At 42.3% G+C, this 19,197-nt stretch overlaps 1 protein-coding gene across 1 annotated transcript in view; it reads left to right on the forward strand.

The window, feature by feature from the left end:
- The window catches only part of LOC101852902 (phosphatidylinositol 3-kinase regulatory subunit alpha), a gene marked incomplete at its 5' end in the record, with an annotated part of 26,402 nt that extends 16,096 nt beyond the window's left edge, over positions 1-10,306 (forward strand). Inside the window, 8 exon segments of the mRNA XM_013091424.2 lie at positions 986-1,181; positions 1,806-1,989; positions 3,033-3,158; positions 3,789-3,907; positions 4,389-4,458; positions 5,030-5,202; positions 5,819-5,995; positions 6,738-10,306. Coding sequence (XP_012946878.1) covers positions 986-1,181; positions 1,806-1,989; positions 3,033-3,158; positions 3,789-3,907; positions 4,389-4,458; positions 5,030-5,202; positions 5,819-5,995; positions 6,738-6,963 — 1,271 coding nt within the window.
- Positions 10,307-19,197: the final 8,891 nt, after the last annotated feature.

Genomic DNA, 19,197 nt, shown 5'->3' on the forward strand with positions numbered 1-19,197 from the left:
ACCGACACACGCACACACAAAAAAGACCTGTCCCCTCCCACAAAAGTAGTCCTTTCCCACAACCCTTGTAAAACTGCTCATTCTCATCACTGCCTTTCTCACCCTGCATCAAGGTATAGTCCACAGACAGACTCTTTCCGCCTTTCCTTATCCTAGGCTGGCCTCTTGATGTTGTAAAATTTTTACCAAACACCCCTTGGATGACTCGAGTTTTATGCTATATGGGCATGTCTCTGATGTGGCGTCGGTGGCCTAGTGGTTAGACTACCGGACTGGTAATCTAGAGGTTGCGGGGTCAGGGGTTCAAGCCGCGGGCCCGGCGTTGTGTCCTTGGGAAAGGCACTTTACACAAAGTTTACTCACTTCATCCTGGTGGAAATGGGTACCCGGCCACAGACAGCAAAAGATCTTGTCAGTATGTTAGTGTTTTAGCGCCTATAAATTGCTGCTTGCACTGTGTGCTTCCCAGGAAGTTGAGCTTGTTTCAGAATGCTCTCAGGTCAGCTCAGGTAATAGAATAGATTGTGAAGTGCATAGAGCTTGCTGTTGAGCGGGGATTTGCGCTATACAAATGCTATCTATTATTATCTATTTATTTCCTTCCCATGCGTTGGAAAAGGCAGGGCGTTGAAGGGTGCCACTGTCTGCTGAGGGGGGACACAAACAATAAATGACTCGCACCAATACCTGACAGATATATAATTTCCTCATTCTGTCCATACTTTCTGCGTGGGTTGTTGGTGGGTACTTTGGTGAGGTTTTGCTCATTCTTTCCAATCAAACATCTATTGTTGTTTTCTCTCCTTCTATTTTTATACGTGTTACTCTAGTTAACACCTCTAATCTTTGGCTTTTATACAGCCAAATTGTGTTGCAAGTACCGCGAAACCCTTCTTACAACAATTCTTTGGCGCTTACATGGCCTAATTATATCGCAAATGCCTTAAAATTCTTTACTAAAACAGAAACAAACGTCTCTCTACAGGTCCACCTCGAGTCTTGGAATCGGCAGCCTCCAGCTCTATATCCCCCCAAACCCCCGAGGACCGGCTGCGGGACGCCGAGTGGTACTGGGGGGACATCTCTCGCGAGGAGGTCAATGAGAAGCTCAAGGACCAGCCCGACGGGACCTTCCTGGTGCGGGACGCCTCAACGCCTGGAGACTACACGCTCACGCTCAGGTCAGCTCATGGCTCTGTACTTTGTATGTGTGTCTCTGACTCTGTCTCTGTATCTCTCTCTGTCTCTCTCTCTCTGTCTCTCTCTCTCTCTCTTTCTCTCTCTCTTTTTCTCTCTCTCTTTCTCTCTCTCTTTCTCTCTTCCAGGAGTCTCCTCTCCGGGCGACTACACGCTCAGGTCAGCCGATGACTCCATACTTTAAGTGTGTGTGTGTGTGTGTCTCTCTGTCTCTGTCTGTCTGTCTGTCTGTCTCTCTCTGTCTCTCTCTCTCTCTCTCTCTCTCTCTCTCTCTCTCTCTCTCTCTCTCTCTCCCTCTCTCTCTCTCTCTCTCTCTCTCTGAAGCAAAAAATTAAATCTTGTATTTCAGGTATTTATCTCAATGTTTAAAATTGTCTAAATCCGTTACTCTTTTAAGGAAAGGAATGAGACTGGCCAATTGATACGCTTCACCACACCCTAAATTAACAACATACTTGAATTTATTTAATTTCAACATTTTAACATCAATACAATCATAAATGACAGCAGTGATTAGTATCCTAAGGTTATGGTATGTAAATCAAAAGTTTTTACAACACCTCCTCCTCTTTCTCCTCCCCCCCCCCCCCCCCCCTCACCTCTCACAGGAAGGGTGGTAGCAACAAGCTGATCAAGATCTTCCACCAGAACGGCCACTACGGCTTTGTGGACCCTTTGGAGTTCACCTCAGTGGTCAGCTTGATCAACTGGTACCAGAGCAACTCTCTGGCCATGTACAACAGCACGCTGGACACGAGGCTGGTGCACCCCGTCAGCCGGAACATGGGACTGGTCAGTAGCTCGTGTTTTTTCTCTTCGTAGAATTAGACCAAGAAAAAAAAGGACCATTAATTTTTTTTAACACTTTGCTGTCACTTGGCGCAAAAATGCGACGTGAAAATTATCCGTTTCGGTCACCTGGCGCAGAAACAGGCCCGAGAAGTCCGTTGTAGTCACTCTCCTGGCAGAGTGACCAGACGGGGGGTATTTTGTATTGCTGGCTAGGTGACTGCAAAGTGTTAATTGAATGTCTGTCAGTTTTGCGTTTTGCTTCTTTTTTTTTTTTTTGTAGCAGGTAGTGACATTTATTGCATCAATTTTCTTCTTTCATAAAGGGCTCAAAACCAATTAAAATACTTGTTTGTCATTCAAATTATATACCCTTTTTGGTGGGGGGGGATTTTTTAATCATATACGCACGTGAATGGCTGGATGGTGCTGGTATAGTATGTCCTTCATCTTTTCTCTCCCACTTTGTAATTTCTTTCTGCCTTGTTTAGCTTTTTCCCTGCATTTAATGACAGTTATTCAGTCCATGTGCTTCTTTTAGACTAAAACAGCTCTTAGCCATGAATGGCTGGTACCTCTAGAAATAAATTGTTAATGGTGCAGATGCTTCTCTTTACTCCTTCAAACATAATTTCATTGGCTTATGGGGGGGGTGGGGGGGTTGGTTGGCAGGTGTTTTAGTGTGGTTTGCTCTTTCTTTCCTATCATACATCTATTGACCTCATCTTTCCTCCTTCTTTGGTGTGGTTTGCTTCTTTCCTATCAAACATCTATCATCCTTATCTCCCCTCCTTCTTTTTTGTTTGTTACTCTCTTGTAACACCTCTAATCTTCTGGCACTCATATGACCTTATGCAGCTGCGAGAGCCGTAAATCTCTACTAAAACTAAAACTTTCCTGCTTCTTTTCTTTGTATGTTACTCTCTTGTAGTAATATCTCTAAATTTCGGTACTAACATACGGCCTATTTGTGTTGCAAGTGTCGTAAAATTTGTAAATAAACTTACAACCGTTGTGTATTTCTTCTCTCCGTGTGTCCCCCACAGGAGAACCCAGAGAACCACCAAGACATTGCCAAGGAGGTGGAGACCCTGGTGCGCATCAACCGCCAGTACCTGGAGAAACGGTCGGCGTACGATGACCTGTATGAGCGTCACTCCCGCCTCTCTCAGGTACACTGCTGAACAGAAAGCCTCGCAGGCCTGCCTGCCTGCCTGCCTGTTGTATGTTTGCCACTCTTTTGCCACTTTTTCCACAGAATTCTCCCTCTTCTTCTTCATGTTTGCTGCACACGACACACACAATTTTCAGAGCGGGGGGGGGGGGTTCAGCAAAATTCATCTTTTGTCTTCAGTCCTCCTTTGACTGTATTTTCTGCATTTTTGTCTGTCGCTTGTTGTTCCCGAAGGGTGGATATTGACATGTTCTTATGCACGGTAGAATTGTAAATGGGCTGATTTATCAATGTCACGCTCATACTCTGCTGGAACATCATAGGGGGAACTGCTGCTTTTTCTTTCCTCATCCATACTATCGTCATTTTTCCTCTACTTTTGTTGAATGTTTGTCACTGTCTTGTGAACTGCTATTTCCGGGGTGCCTTGATGGTCAAAGCAGACTTTGTTCTGTTAAGGCTAGAGAGGTTAGCAGAGTAAGCCCGATTCCCCATTTGGACTTCTCTCTTGACATCCACCCCTTGCCGCTCATATGACCTTATGCAGTTGCGAGCGCCATAAAACCTCACTAAAAGAAAACAAGTAGCGTGTTAATCTACATGTCCAATGTGTTGTTTGTGTGTACAGGAGATGCAGCTGAAACACCAGGCCCTGGACGCCTTCAAGGAGACGCTCATTGTCTTCCAGGAGCAGATGGACCTGGCACGGAGGTCCTTGCTGGAGACAGCCGGACACGACAGTCAAAAGTAGGTCAAGTCCTTGTAGTGTCACAGAAGAATTTGCCTGCAAGCCATTCGCTACTTCAGAATGACAAAGTTCTATTATTGCTCAGTACCTAGTTTTGAGAAATTTGTTAGTTTCTCAATATGTCAAGCTTTTCCGAATGCAGTTCTTTGAATATCTTGATAACGATTCCAACTAATCATAGAATTATGATAAAGCATCTGATTTCTGATATCATGGTAGGAAGTGCTTTGTCTAGGAGAAAAGTGCTCCTCAAGTGGTCATTTTGGACAGTCATAGAGAGAGAAAAAAACAACACAAGGGACAAAGTGGGAAATGGTTGTTTGTACCAGTGATTAGACTGTGGTTGGACTGTATTAGTATAAGGGGGGGAAAAGTAGTACCACAGATTTGCAAATTGTCATTATGAAAATTGCCATTTCCGCATGTTGGATTTTTTCAATGCAATTATTTAAGTGTGCTTCTTTGTTGCTACTGTCACAGGTTGCAAGAGAATATGGAGCTTCTGAAATCTCGATTTATGAGGATACAGGAAAGCAAAGGTGCCCTGGAGGTAAGTTTCAGGTTTAATTAAATTATAAGTTTTCTTCTGCGGAATTGGATTAAATATGTACCAAACTTTTGTCTTTAACTTTGTCTGGGGCTCTGTTCTCAGTCCACATTTTCATGCCCCTAAAAGCTGGCTGATAAGAACAACCTTTAGAAGATAAATGCAGTCTCTGGGATACTTGAAGAGACATAAATGTCTTGAACATCTTGCTCTCACTGGTAGAATTGAAGGCAAACAAGGCAATGGTAGTCCCAGAGCAACATTCTTGGGAAGCCTTAACAGGTGGGTGATGGGAAAAGATCAGGATAATATGACTTTTTCTTTTCTTTTAGAGCACCTGGGCAAAGGAATGAATGGAGAACCATGATGTCTGCACTTGATGATGAAAACTTTTAATCATTGATCCAATGTAAAATTAGCTTGACAAAGTTCACACCTATTTAGGCTAGGTCAGAAAGCTTTTTGCAGGTGTTCTGAATTCCTCTTATAAGCCATAGTTTCATCATATCTGTTGTACTGAAAACAGCTGAGCACTGAAGATTTCCCTCCCTTTTATCTGCGACAATTGCCATAGGTTGAGTTGGATCGCCGGTCGTCGTGGAATCGCACGCTAATCGGTGACATGAACTCCATGAAGCCAGAGATCAAACGGTTGAACAAACAGCGAGAGCAGTGGAAGACCTGGCTGCTGGATAGGGGGAAGACTCAGGACTTCTTGGACAACTTGTTGGAGGGACGCCGCGACAGGTGATGACTTACTGTTGTTTTAACTCTATTCTAGGGACAGGTGATCACTTACTGTTGTTTTGACTTTATTCTTGGGACAGGTGATCATTTACTGTTGTTTTAACTCTATTCTAGGGACAGGTGATCACTTACTGTTGTTTTGACTCTATTCTTGGGACAGGTGATCACTTACTGTTGTTTTAAGTCTATTCTAGGGACAGGTGATCTCTTACTATTCTTTTGACTCTATTCTTGGGACAGGTGATCACTTACTGTTGTTTTAACTCTATTCTAGGGACAGGTGATCCCTTACTGTTGTTTTGACTTTATTCTTGGGACAGATGACGAAGTGGGTGGTGGGTGGGTGCTCTTGTGTGGTTTGCCTCCTTCTTTCCTATCAAACATCTTTCGTCCTTATCTCCCCTTCCTTCTTTTTTTATGTTTGTTACTCCCTTGTAACACTTCTAATCTTCTGGCGTTCATATATGACCTTATGCAATTGAGAGTGCCGTAAAACCTCTACTAAAACTAAAACATACTCCAAATCTTATAGAAATTGCACAATTTTTATTTGAGAGTTACCAGCTCATTCAGTGAAGCTCTGTTGTAACTTGTGCTCGTCTTTCATCCTTGGCAGTCAAATGGAGGGCGCGTCTGGCGACTCTGAGCACAACGTGCCGCACTACGACGAGGCCCTCTGGCTCATCAGTTGTCAGCGCACACAGGCAGAGTCCCTGCTGGCCGGCAAACCCGACGGGACCTTCCTGATCCGGCCGAAGGCTGAGGAGGGCAACGTCCACGTTCTGTCCATTGTGTGAGTGTGTTGTTAGAAAAGCCAACCCCTTCCGGTCAATTTTTTGGTTCCATTTCTCTTCTCTGGAAATTGTGGGTAGGTTGAGGGCATCTCTGGAATGTGTACCTTTGTCTTGTGGACCACTGAAGAGTTGAGCTGTTAGGAAAAGCTTGCAATACTTGAATATGACGTAGCTTTCTGTTGTCTGATTTGTCCAAGAATTATTGGCCCATTATGTTATTGTGTGCCCTGTCATCTGAGATCTTTCAGTCCGCAAGAGATTCTCACAAATTAAAAATTTTACGCACCCATTTTGAGGCAGCGAGAGGTGTTTGTTACCTTAAAATTGCTATAATTCAGTCAGATATTAATGGATTTTGTTATGTGATCACAGAAACTATTTGTAACTTGACAGAGAATAACAGTATAGGTGAAAATAGGTGGTAAATGTAGCACAGAACAGGGTGTAGATCTTGGGGTTGATGAAATCGGCACCCAAAAAACGCCACTGAAGTGAAGATTCTATAGAACACAAAACCAAAAACTTGGATCCGGAATCAAAGAGTTCAACGGAACTAAATGAAAAGTACATCATCATTAGGTTAGCCTGTTATTTATTTTTCTCTTGTGAATATCTCCCTTTGTAAATGTTTTGGTACAATGCCATGCATTTATGTATATGTTTAGTATTTAAAAAACAGATGAGTGTACCCCGTGTGGTTTATTCCAGAGTCAGTAAAGTATTTCTTTTTCCTTTCCCCAGATGTCGAGGCACTCCGTACCACTGCCGTATCCTTCACAGTGACACGGGCTACGGCTTTGCGGAACCCTACAACATTTTCCCCACCCTCAAGGAGCTGGTCCTTCACTATCACTTCACATCGTTGGCAGAGCACAACAATGACCTTGACATTTGCCTTCTGCACCCCGTGCATGCTCCCATCACGGCGAGAGCCAACGACACATACCTCCGCATGCAGCAGTTGTAGCATCGGTCAATCGGGCCTTGATTCCCGATGGTTTCGTTCATTGCCACCCAACATAGACTGAGCAGTGGATAGCCTCAAGCTTCCTCCCCGGAGTCGCCCAGATTCCCGTGTGTTTGGGACTTGGTTTGCATGCTGTTGATACATACAGTCATGCTGGTTGGCTGGCCGAGTGAGTTCCCTGCTGGAGGTACGTGTTTCCCGGTGGACCCCCTGCATGGAGCCAAGTCTCAAGATCACAACCTTTGACCTCTCAGTCAATCAGGAAAACTGTGAAAAGCTTTATATAGTTGTGTGTGTATGTGTTTATTCAGACGTGCAGAGAAAATCGACCAGCCTTTGTTTTTTGGATCCTCTCCCTCCCCCTCCTCTCTTTGCTGTCTTTGTGGTGTGGGGTTTGTACAACACACAGCATACTGTCGGCAGTTGGCACCAGAGGCTGGATCTGACCCTCGTGTCTGGAATCTGCTGAGCTGGGAGGTTTGGATCCACCTTCACCCCTGTACACACCTGTACACACCCCAAATGTGTATGTGATACACTCTCATGTGTATGTGATACACTCTAATGGCCAGGGTATGGCCACCCAGCGATTTGAGTTTGAGAAATATCTTCGCTCTTTCCCCTACCTTGTACCCTGCCTGATGTGGCAGCCTGGTTTCATTTTTTCAGCTACCTTGCTGCTTCAATCTGCAATGCAGAAACAACGGTAGAAGCTCATCAGCCTTTCTCACTCAAAAGCAACAGGATCAGCCTGCTCTCTGGGAACGACCTGTGAAGAGTAGAGAGAGAAGTCATCGTTGGGACACAGCATGGTTGATTTTATTGCATAGGTCTTCAGAGTAGAACCTGTGCAAGGGCACACTGCGCCGGGAATGTTACATAGGAATTTCCCTGAAGCCTCACAGCTGAGAACCATGTTTTGCAGACTTTCTGTCCATTCTCAGTGTGAGTCCCATGCCAATCTCATCCGCCTCAACACAACACAACCCATCCCAACCCAATCCACAACCACCCACCACTCAGCTGACGTCTTTCAGCTCATAACCTATTGCTGACTTGTGACCAGTACAACATTGTAACTCGGACTTACGCTTACTGACATTTGATCTGGAAATACCTGGGTTTTTTAAATAAAATTGTTATTGCACACAAGGCGCGGCAAAAATGTTTTTTGTCGTGTGTATCGTCACTTGCAAGAGATTTCGGGATATACGACGACTGCTGGTTGACCAAGCTTCTTGTCAAGCCGAACATTCCAGCTCATGACTTCCTTCTACCCCTGACGTGTGTTTCTTTCTTCCCCGGCCCCTCCTCCAGTGTTCTCTGTACCTTGTGATCGTCTCTCTTCCTCAACTCGACATGTGTTGAAGGGAATCTCGTTGATACTTTAAGGTTCCTTCTACTGCATTATTTTTCTTGTTTTTATATATAGATATGTGTGTTCATGTGTGTATAGATGTATTTTAGGTATATATATACACACAAACATACACACGCGGATGACATTATCAATAGGGCATTTATTTGTGATCCTTCCTCCAAGGAGCAACTGGCTGATGATTTTCTGACACCTCCCATGTTTGTCAGAATGCTACAAGTTGCATCATTGTCTTCAAATTTTGTTACATTTCTGTCTCACCTCTACGGGAAGTGAGTGATAGGGTTGGAACTGAGGCGAGACAAACGTCTGAATGTCTTCTTGCTTCTTCTTCTTCATGTGGATGCTTGAAAGTAGTCATAGTCCTGCTGGGGACACGTTTGGGCAGGAGTTTGTCAGTTTGTTGCAAAGGATTCTTGCGCCTGCCTCTATAAATGAAAGTAACAATCTCAGGGAGAAGAATGACACCGGTTTTTGACGTTTTTCACTGGGATTAAGCGAGACAGGTGCGTGGAGAGGAGAATGCCTGTCTTGGAAAAGTGTTGTTTCTCGTTTTCACACAAAGTGTAGCATATTTTTGTACTATTTTGCCTTTCTCCATTGTCATGTTAAGAAAATCAATAACCCTTTCTCTGCCTCAAGTGCCCATGGTTTGGCTTGGAAAATTGTTTTCAGTCACTGGCAGGAGCACTATGTTGGGAGGGGGTGTGCTCAGTTGTTGCCATCTTTTTTTTCAAAGAAACTTATCGCGAAATACCAGGTTTTGCTAGTGTATTCTTAAATGTAAGTGTTATTCCATGGGAAGGGGTTACTGTGGTATGCATTTTCTACTCGTCTTTCGCTGAGTGAAAGATGTTGCAGGTAGGGTAGGGGATAGATCCGGAAGTATCAATGCTTGTCCAATTAGATTTGAACTTTTAGGACGTTCTGTTTTTAGATTGGGTTGAACTACTATTTGCTGCAGAAAATGTTTTTACTCCGAAGTTTTTGGGGGTTACTGTCAGTCAAGTCATCTCCTGTTACAATCTCAAATATAATCTTGTGTAAACTGTTGTCTTCTTGAGAAGCAAGTGTATCAGTCACAATATGTCTTTACATTATGTTGCTACCAATCCAACGACTTCTGGGCTTTCTGTTTGTCTCCTTCGCCCGAAATATATGACCTCATCATAACATTTGTCAGGTGGGCGTTGGATGACTGCAAGTGTCTGTGTGAATGGTTCATAGAGATATGATGGCTCTACCAGGCCTACAAGCGTGTCTATCATCTGATAAAGTGTGATGAGTCTGTGTTGGCTGAATGTGAAATTTTGTGTTTTGTCTGTGGATTGGGATGGGTGTCTATTACTTGTACACGTAATGTGTTCCTGTTGTTGAATTGTACCTGTGATGAACCCCGGTCTGAGGACAAAGAGATTTGAACCTGTACTGTACTGTACCATACCAACTTATTGCACTTCAGTGGGCTTTCGATCAACTTTCTTGTTGGAGTAAAGAAAGTCTTGGAATATTCTGTCAGTTGTGGGATCAGCCACTACGCACTGCATGCCCCTGTGCAATTCAGATAATAAATATATATGGCTGAGTTGGATGTTGACAAGTCATATGTCATCAGTTTTTTTTTCATACTGCAAGCGAAGGTTTTCTGCTATTTGTACGTTCTGGTTGTGTATAAGTGTTTGAGCTTGGTTTCCCCATTTCCCTGTTTCATTCCCGTAAGGTCGTGGTGTGTGGTCGTGTGTATATCCCATGGATTTTTTCATCAGTTAACTGAGAAATGTGCAAGTTGCTGTCTGTTTGTGTCACATATAACACTTCTCCTGGGGTCAGCATCTGTGCCGTTAAGTGTAGTATAAAAGGTGTACTAGAGCGCACATTGACCGGGGGCTCTCGTGGCCTAGAGGTTAAGGTGTTGGCCTCTCATTCAAAGGTCCCGGGTTCGATTCCGGGTAGCGACCAAAAAAATTTTCTTCTCTAAAATTGTCTCCTTTCACATCCTTTCCTGATCTCTAACAATGTTCTGTTGTCTGCTTTCATTTCCCCTCCTCTGGGCTTCTGACTCTTTCTGCAGCCTTTCTACTGCTACTCCTTGGCTCCTCCTAACTGCTGTCTTTCTGCCACACCCCTGATCTTCTGGTAGGAAAGATCTACAACTAGCCTTCTCGGACAAGGGCGAAAAATCTCGGAGGGCCCGTGTGCAAGTTGCGCACGTTAAAGATCCCTTGGTGGTCTAAAATCGATAAGAGTAGGCTTCGGCCGCCACCCGGGCAAAATTCAAAATTTCCTACCAACGAAAAAGTATTAGGTGTGTCCCGCGCGCTCATATGACCTTATGCAGGTGCGAGCGCCGTAAAACCCTATACTAAACAAACAAACAGCACATTGACCACGGGTATAAGTTGCCAGCTTGCTTTGCATTTTCAAATGTCATGAACATAATTTGGGGAGGGAAAGTCTTGTGGCTTCACCCATGGGTAGGAAGTGCATGTACTTGAAGAACTGCATCAAAGAAGAAATGGGCTTCATGTTTCGACCAGTCAGGAGAAATGTTATAAAGTGTGCGCGATTTGTGTGTCGTTCTGTTGTTTTTCATAACATAATAATGTGCCTTGTCCCGGAGGCAAAGCTGGGGTTGGCCGATACAGTACTGAGTCAAATGGCATCCTTGTACATTGTTCAACATCAAAACTGCTGTCGCATCCAGAGACATAATTATTTTTTCTTCCCTTTCCCTAGAATATCTTCCTTGCTTTTATAGTATAATAATCATTGTACTCCTCCTCTCCCCATCTTGTCAGTGTATTACAACTCTCCTCCCGTGGCACTGCCATAGTCTTCAAATCTTCGGAGTGAGACTGATTGTCTTGTGTGAATGTTCTCATTAATGACCAAAGTTGGAGTAGAAAAAATTACAAAAGGAGTTTATATATATGAAGGGATTGCGTGAAAGAAAAAACTGCTGTGTGAAGTGAGCAGGGATAGCTTTGACTTCTTTATGGTAACTGCTGGTCTCGAGACCAAGTCTGACCGAGGTTTGGCATTTTGAGTCTGCTAAATGTATATGTTTTTTATGTTTTGCAGTTGTGGATAGTCATTTTGGTCGAGGAACCAAGCCCATTGCTGATTTACGCTTTTTAAAATGTTTTTTTATAGTTTGGCTACTGTTTTGTTCCATTCTTCATGATCCGTGACTTATCCTCATTCAACTCATCGCATGAAAATTTTCTTACTTGCATGTAGCCCTCCCCAGGCTTCAGTGGTGATACAAAGACTGAAAATGAATGGCAGATTTTTTATTTGTAAAAACCCCACTGCATCACTTCCTCCATCTGTGCTGTGATGTCAACAAAGTTGGTTCCTATCCCACCAGCCTCTTCTACTTCTTCCACCTGGGTGTTATTTACTGACGCAGCAAATGGCAGATGTAATGGCACTATTCTCATTTCTCTATCGCAAAAAGAGAAAAAGTCAGACCTTATATAGCATTGGTGTGTGTCTTGGCCAAAACATTTTATGTCTCATGTCTCTTTGGTTTTATTTTATGCCTATTCAAATGTTTATGAGAAAAGAAGCTCGGTTCGCTCGTGGCCGGCATCTGTGGTATAGTGAATAGGTGCTTAGCTCTCACATGCAGTAGTCCTGAATTCAATTCCCTAGTGGGGAGAACATTTTTATTAAGTATCTTTGCTGGGATGTTGTATCCTCCTCAAGCCGGGTTGGCCCTGACAGGCATTTTCTTCCTAATTGATCTAAATTGTGTTGATGGGGGGCGTAAAATCACCCACATTTAAAGTTTTAAAAAAACTTCTATTCAAGTTCATGCATTGCTTGAAAACAAAGCCGGTTAATCTCACTAAATCTTACTGGGTTTTCTATTTTTTGCTGATTAAACTGGGGTTTTTTAATGAAAATGCAAGTTAGCATTGAAATGATCCTTAGAGTCTAAAAATGATACCAACCACTATTTGGTGTGGTTTGCTCCTCCTTTCTTTCAGGGACATAAAACATTTGGAAAAGTTAGTCTTTTATAATACACACCACTATTTGTGTTTTCTTTTCATTTAGGTTTTGCCTATTTAATGATGAATAAAGTAGAACACTGTAAAAAGTTGGGTAGATACCATTCCTTCCTTCGGCTTGTTCTGATTGTTTAGTATGTGCAAAAAATCTTGTTAGATCTATATATATCACCAATGAAGCTGGACTGGTTTTATTTGGGGGGCTAGGGGTGTTGTTTGTTTTTTTTTAATTGGGAGGGGGGGGGCATTGTTTAACTGTTTCAGCTGAAGTGTCTAGTCTGGTGTTTGTGTGTGTGTGTGTGTGTGTGTGTGTGTGAGAATCTGCTGATATACACTGCAATAGAAAATATTGTCATTTTTCTCGCTGTTTGAGATCAAGCTCTGTTGTTTTGTAGTTACTCTGTTTGTCATATCAGCTTTGTGATACATCAAGTTGTGCAGCATTACATTCAATTGGGCAAGTGGTTGGCGGATGCTCTTGTGTGGTTTGCTCCTCCTTTCCTATCAAACATCTTTTGTCCTGATGTCTCCTCCTTTTTTCTGTTTGTTACTCTCTTGTAACGCCTCTAATCTTTGGCACTTAAATAATCCTGTTGTGTTGCAAGTGCTGTAAAACTCTTACTATAACTAAACATTCAACTGGGGCGGAGGAGGGGGGAGCTCTGAAAATTGTGCAAAGGAGACTAGCAGTTGGAGAATTCACTGTTGTTTTGTACAGTTACTGACTTTGATGTGAGGCAATGTTTGCTGCCATTGTTTGATGATGATACACTCTGTATGTCCCAGACATATTCTGTGTGCAAAGTGGAGCTTTAGTAGACATTTCTATGAAAAACAACAAGTTGTCGCAAAGTTGTTGCTGTTGTCTGTGTTTCACACAGTGTCGAATTTGTTTATAATAGACACTGCATACATGAACAATTGTCTCCCTGTGTGTGTTTTTTGGTACCACCTCTCCAACATCCTGTTTTGTATGGAGTCAGCCTGTGCCCCTAGCTTGTCATTCTTCTTTTCAGTACATATTTGTCCATCGTCAGTGAAGATTGCAAAGCATACCTGTAACTATCTCTAAGATCAAACTGTACTTTGAAGAATCAAAAATGTTTTGTTTTTCTACTGCTTTGTTTTACCATTGTTAAAAAGAGGCTAAAGTTAATTTCAATAGTAAAATGGTTATGAACTTTTCCAGTGGTTTGGCTTAAGATTATGTTAATGGATCTTGAAGAGGTGTGGCCCCCCAGTGTTTGTGGTTAAGAGGTCAGGTTCTCATCTTGCTTGTAAAGGTTTCGAATTCAATTTCTGAGTGGAGAAGGTAATTGACCGAGTGTCTCCATCATCCAGCTGTGTATTCCATATGGCTCAGGTTGGCCTTGACAGGATTGATTGGTTAAATGACCCTACTTTGTAATGTCTAAATTGTGTCATCTAATTGTACAAGCTTTTACAATTTAGAGTTTTGAAGAAAAAGTGCAGATAAGGAATCCCGTGGACTTAAACTAACAGGTTTCACTTTAATTGTTATTTCATTTTTGTCGGCATATTTTGTACCGTACCGAAACTGCATGTCCATGCTCACAGGTTTTCCATTGCTTTCAGTTCATGTGGATAATTTACAAGAGATTTAGTTCTACACGCCTCTTTTTATCAACTGGTTTAGCCTACACGTACAATAAATTAAGATTTGCCCAAAATATAGACAAAGAAGCTGAAATATAGAACAGTAACTGAAAAGTGTCGGTTTTAGTGGATTCCCAATTTACCTTTCCTCATTTTGGTGGTGAACAAAGTTTTTAAGCAGAAAACATAAATTGGTATAATGAATAGATTTTTATTCGAGGTTTGACCAATTCTGTATAAAGTATGTAAAATGCTTAGATGCTACAGGGGTGTTGTTGTCGTACACACAGATGTGCTGCTGTTGGACGCGCACCTGTGTTGTATTTTTGCAGTCAATCACAGGTGTTCTGTATTGGGCGAGCGAGTGGCCCTTCAGTTGATCTTGTCATTGTTATCATTCCTCCATTTTACATCATTATGCTTTTTTCTGCACTTCACAGAAATGTTGTCTGGACTAAGTTTGGAGTCATTATTCATCAAGTGTGTACAATTTTTTTTCCTTCCTGCCTTCCCCTCTCATGGGTGCTCTGGTACGGTTTGCTCCTTCTTTCCTATCAAACATCTATCGTCCTCATTGCTCTTGCACTTCTAGTCTTAGGCACTTGTATGACTTATTGTGTTGCAAGTGCCGTAAAACTCTTCCGTTCCCTTTCCCCTCCCTGCCCCTCAGAGAAGCAACAATAAGCACAACAACAACATATCTCGTGTTTTTTTTCCATACTGTCACTCACATTGTGCCATACCAACAGAAAGTGACCAAAAGAGTTGTAAGAGAAATCCAGAAGAGGATGCCCATCACTGCGTGTGGTCGATTGGCGGCTGCTCTCGTTTGGCTTGCATCTTCTCGTTCTTGTCAGTGTTTACTTTTGTCCCAAAAATCTGTTGTTACCGGCGTCTGTGATGTAGTGGTTAGGCACTTAGCTGTCGCTTGCAGGAGACCCAAGTTTGAGTCCCAGGTGGGGAGAATTATAAGCGAGTAACTCGGGTCTATCAGCTGGGATGTTGTATCCCTCAGAGCCCAGGTTAGCCCTGACAGGCAGAGTCAGAAGCCCACCTCCTAAATAATCTAAATTGTGTCGATAGAGGTGTAAAAGCACTACTTTTTAAACGTTTGTTCCTTGCAGTGATGAGCTCCAATGATTTGCTCCACTAGGTACCGGTACACAATTTATAATTTGAGTTTTTGGTACAGTTGAAAATTTCAAATAAATACGATGATATAGTATAAGAAACTGAATAGCAGTTCAAGTTTGGAATGTTTGTTTGCTGTCTGAGGCAAAATACTGAGATATTTGCAATCATAGATTTGACTAATAGCTCCAAAACAACAGACATATTTTCTAAAACTAAAATTGCTTAAAACACATTTTAAAGTTATAAAAGCATTCTTTCAAGATTTTTAGAAATTAGTTCTCAGACAGATAAGTTATTAAAGAGACTAAAATAGAAAAGAGGAGAAAAAAAAATTTTTTTAACGTGGTGTATTTGGCAATTTCTGCTGTTCATCCTGATGTGGACCTAACCGTTGGAACGAGTCACAGAATGTACAAATGTTATCGCTATTTTGATGACTTGGAGTCAACTTTCGCTCACTAACTTGATGAAGAAATGTTGAAAGAGGTCTTATTCCTATTGAGGAAACAGGTTGGAAAGTCCTGATGTAGTCCTTAGTTGTGTGACCAGAAGCTGGCCGGCAGTACTGCCAAAAGCAGCTTCGATAAAACAGATTAGCTTGCTATAGTTTTTGTGTAGTTCCATGGCTAGGGTTATGTTCCGTTCCCAAATGCATGCATGTTGCTTTTTTTAAAATGGTTTGTTTGCATCATTATTATATATGTGTTTACGTCCTTTTTTAATATGGTTTGTCCTTTTTTTCTGTATTTATGTCCCCGGAATCACCAGATGGTCTTGTGGTCTTGTCATATTATATGTGTTTGATTCACTGTCTTTGGCAATGGTAGGATGAGTGTGGATCAGTGCAGCCAAGAGCTAATTGGTGCAACACCTGTCAGAAGCACGTAGTGTGAAATTATCTTTGCTGTAGCTCGTACAAACTGTGGGCTTAGTTGGGCAAGCGTTGTGTGTGGGCCCAGAGTGTTTCTTACACTCCCAACAAACACTATCGATGACTGACCTTAAATGTCTCGTTACGGGTGAAGTTCATACTGATACGTAAAACAAACTAAACTGACAACTCATATATATGACCTTATGTTGTGGTGAACGCCATAAAATTTTTACCAGACTGAAACTGAAATCGACAGCTGTATTGTCTTTTGCTACTCCTGGGATGAAGTGATGTACTTGATCTATGATCAGGTGCCATATAACAATTACCTTTTTTGCTTTTCCCGTTATCCAAAGCTGTGATGCAGGGCATCGTGTTAGTCGTGAGACCTGTGCACCGGCTGACCTTTTCAGTGAAATCTCTGGTGTAGATCTAGTGAGAAGAGATGTGTTAGGTGAGGTGCTCTATTCCTTTGCAACTGTTTGTCGGTGGAAATTGTTTGGTTGAGAGAGGGAGGGAGAGAAAATGTCATCATTCATATAACCTTACATATTTGTTTGAATGTTTTTGCTATGGGTATATTTAAATTGAATTCTTTTTTATGTTTGTGTCTTACAAAGTCACCCAGCAGATGTTATGTACAATGCCTCCTCGTGTGTTGATAATAATTATGAAAATGAAGGCATGAAGAAATTAGCGACTGTCTGATCATAGACTGTTGATGGGATTGTATGTAATTTGCTGGTTTGAATGTGTTTGATAAGTAGCTAAAATGAATAATATGTTGTCTGAAATGTGACAGAAATGCATGTTGGACAAGTAACGCTTATTGTAAGAAATGAGCCTGAGAAAGGTCTTGAACCAAGACATTGTGTATGAAAAAAAAATGTAAGTTGCTGCAAGATCCGGCAAATGTACGTACACGTGTGTGTGTGTGTGTGTGTGTGTGTGTGTGTGTGTGTGTGTGTGTGTGTGAGAGAGAGAGAGAGAGAGAGAAAGAGAGAGAGAGAGTGCGTGCGTGCCTGATCAAGCATGTTTTAGAAGAGATTGTGTACTCAAATTGACATGTTGACATCTTTGATCATAATAGTAATGACAATAAATATATATGTTTTCAAGTAACACATTCTGTTTGTGCTTAATTTCATTGCTGTATGGTGTGGATTCCCTGTTGGTGCAGATGGTTGGAGGGCTCAACCAGATGGTACTGCTTCTTTTCTTTCCCACTGTCTGTCTGTCTTTCTGTCTGTTTGTCTGTGGCATAGTGGTTAGACTCACAGACTCAGAACCATAAGGGCACGGGTTCAAATCCCATCAGAGACCCAACGTTGTGTCCTTAGGAAAGGCACGTTACACGAATTTTCCTCACTTCACCAAAGAAGAAATGGGTACCGAGCTATAGACAGCGAAATATCTTGTCAGTTTGTTAGTAATAGTCTTTGAGCATGTGCAATCCGCAGTTGGCACTGTATTTTTCCCGAGAAGTCGAGAATGCTTCGAGTGTGCTATAGGATCTGCTGTGGTAATATTGGCTTAACGCGCATAGAGCATGCTGTAGAGCATGGATATAATGCACTTTGTTAAAATGCAGTTGTTGTTGTTATTATTATTATTATCGTTTCCCATGCCCTAAATGACCATTGTTGTATCCTGTTGTCTGATAAGCGGCTCTTGTCATCTAGAGGTACGGTGTTGATCTCTCATTCAAAAGGTCCCGAGATCGAAACCTGCCCTGACGACAACGAAAAAATTGCCATCTCTAAAATGTTCTCGTTTCACCCCATTTCCTGTTTTCTAGTCCTGTCCTGGACAGCTAGTCTTCTCGGATAAGGGCGAAAAATCTCGGAGGTCCTGCGTACAAGTTGCGCACATTAAAGATCTCCTTGGTGGTTCTAAAATCAATAAGAAGATGCCTCGGTGCCACCAGGGTAAAATTCTAAATTAATTGCTGCCAAAACTGACTTTTGTCCAAAAAAAATTTTCGAACTAGATATTATAGAGTAGCTGTACCTTCGAAATAGGAATGTGGCTGCCTGAAGGCAAGTGGCACTGCGAAGTAGGAAAAACTCATGTAGGTAAAAATCAGAAGCACTACAAGTTTAAGAACCAGCAGTTGACTACCCCCGAGATGTAACAGGGAAACGCCAAGAAGAAGAACACAGTAAAATTTCAGCAGAAATTACTCACACTACATGTATTTATATACTTCTCAATATAACCCCCCCCCCCCCCCCCTGAAGATTGATGCATTTAACCAGCAGTGCACAAGGGAGTATACATAAACATGTATATTATCATGTATGTCCTGTCTCGAGAAATTCTCTCGGTCAAGACATGGCTACCAAAATCGTCGAAAAACAGAGAATCTGGTTGAAGCTTTTTCCTGACAGAAAGGCATTTATTTACTTACTTACTTATTTGGTTTGAGAATAGGCGCCATTGCCGGCGGCACACTGCCATAGCTGCTCCCCCCTCCTCTCCAGGATCCAAGAAAGGGTCTGCCTGCTGATAGTGCCAGTTAACAGCTGGTTGGATATTCTTCTGGCTTTTCTACGCAGGTTGCTGTCTCTCCCCGACCCTCTAGAGACACCAGCTTCCAGAAAGTCATTTTAAACAGGAAAAGGCGGCCAGCATTGCTTGAAAATACTTAACTGGGTAGAATAAATAAATTGATTATACTGGTTTATTTATATTTTTCTTAAGAAGTACATTGTAATCATTACCCGAGTCTTACCAAATCATACAAAGCTTTAGTACATTACCAGGAGGTCATACCGGGCAGGTTTGTGTAAGAACCCACTATATTACGCTGTTTTTGAAAAGTGACGTATGAAATGATAGTCTTACACTTATATGTCGACACAAAAGTGTATCCGGGTATTCTGTTGGAAGACCGAAGTGTAGAAGCCCTATCGCGAGGTTGAGGTTGAGTATGTGTTAAATACCAAGTGAACTCTATTACGTTGTAAACTGCACTTGGCCTATTTCGCAGTAGATGTTTTGCGCCTCCATCGACACAATTAGGTCATTCTGGGGGTCGGTTGTTTGGGCCACGCCAGTCAGGGCCAACCTAGGCGGAGAGGGAAACAATGTCCTAGCAGACAGACCGGGATACTTGATTACCCCCACAGTCGGCCAAATCATTTCTGAGGGGGGTCGGTTGTTTCGGCCACGCCAGTCAGGGCCAACCTAGGCGGAGAGGGAAACAATGT

This window comes from Aplysia californica, unplaced genomic scaffold (genome assembly GCF_000002075.1).
Source record: "Aplysia californica isolate F4 #8 unplaced genomic scaffold, AplCal3.0 scaffold00036, whole genome shotgun sequence".
NCBI lineage: Eukaryota > Metazoa > Mollusca > Gastropoda > Aplysiida > Aplysiidae > Aplysia > Aplysia californica.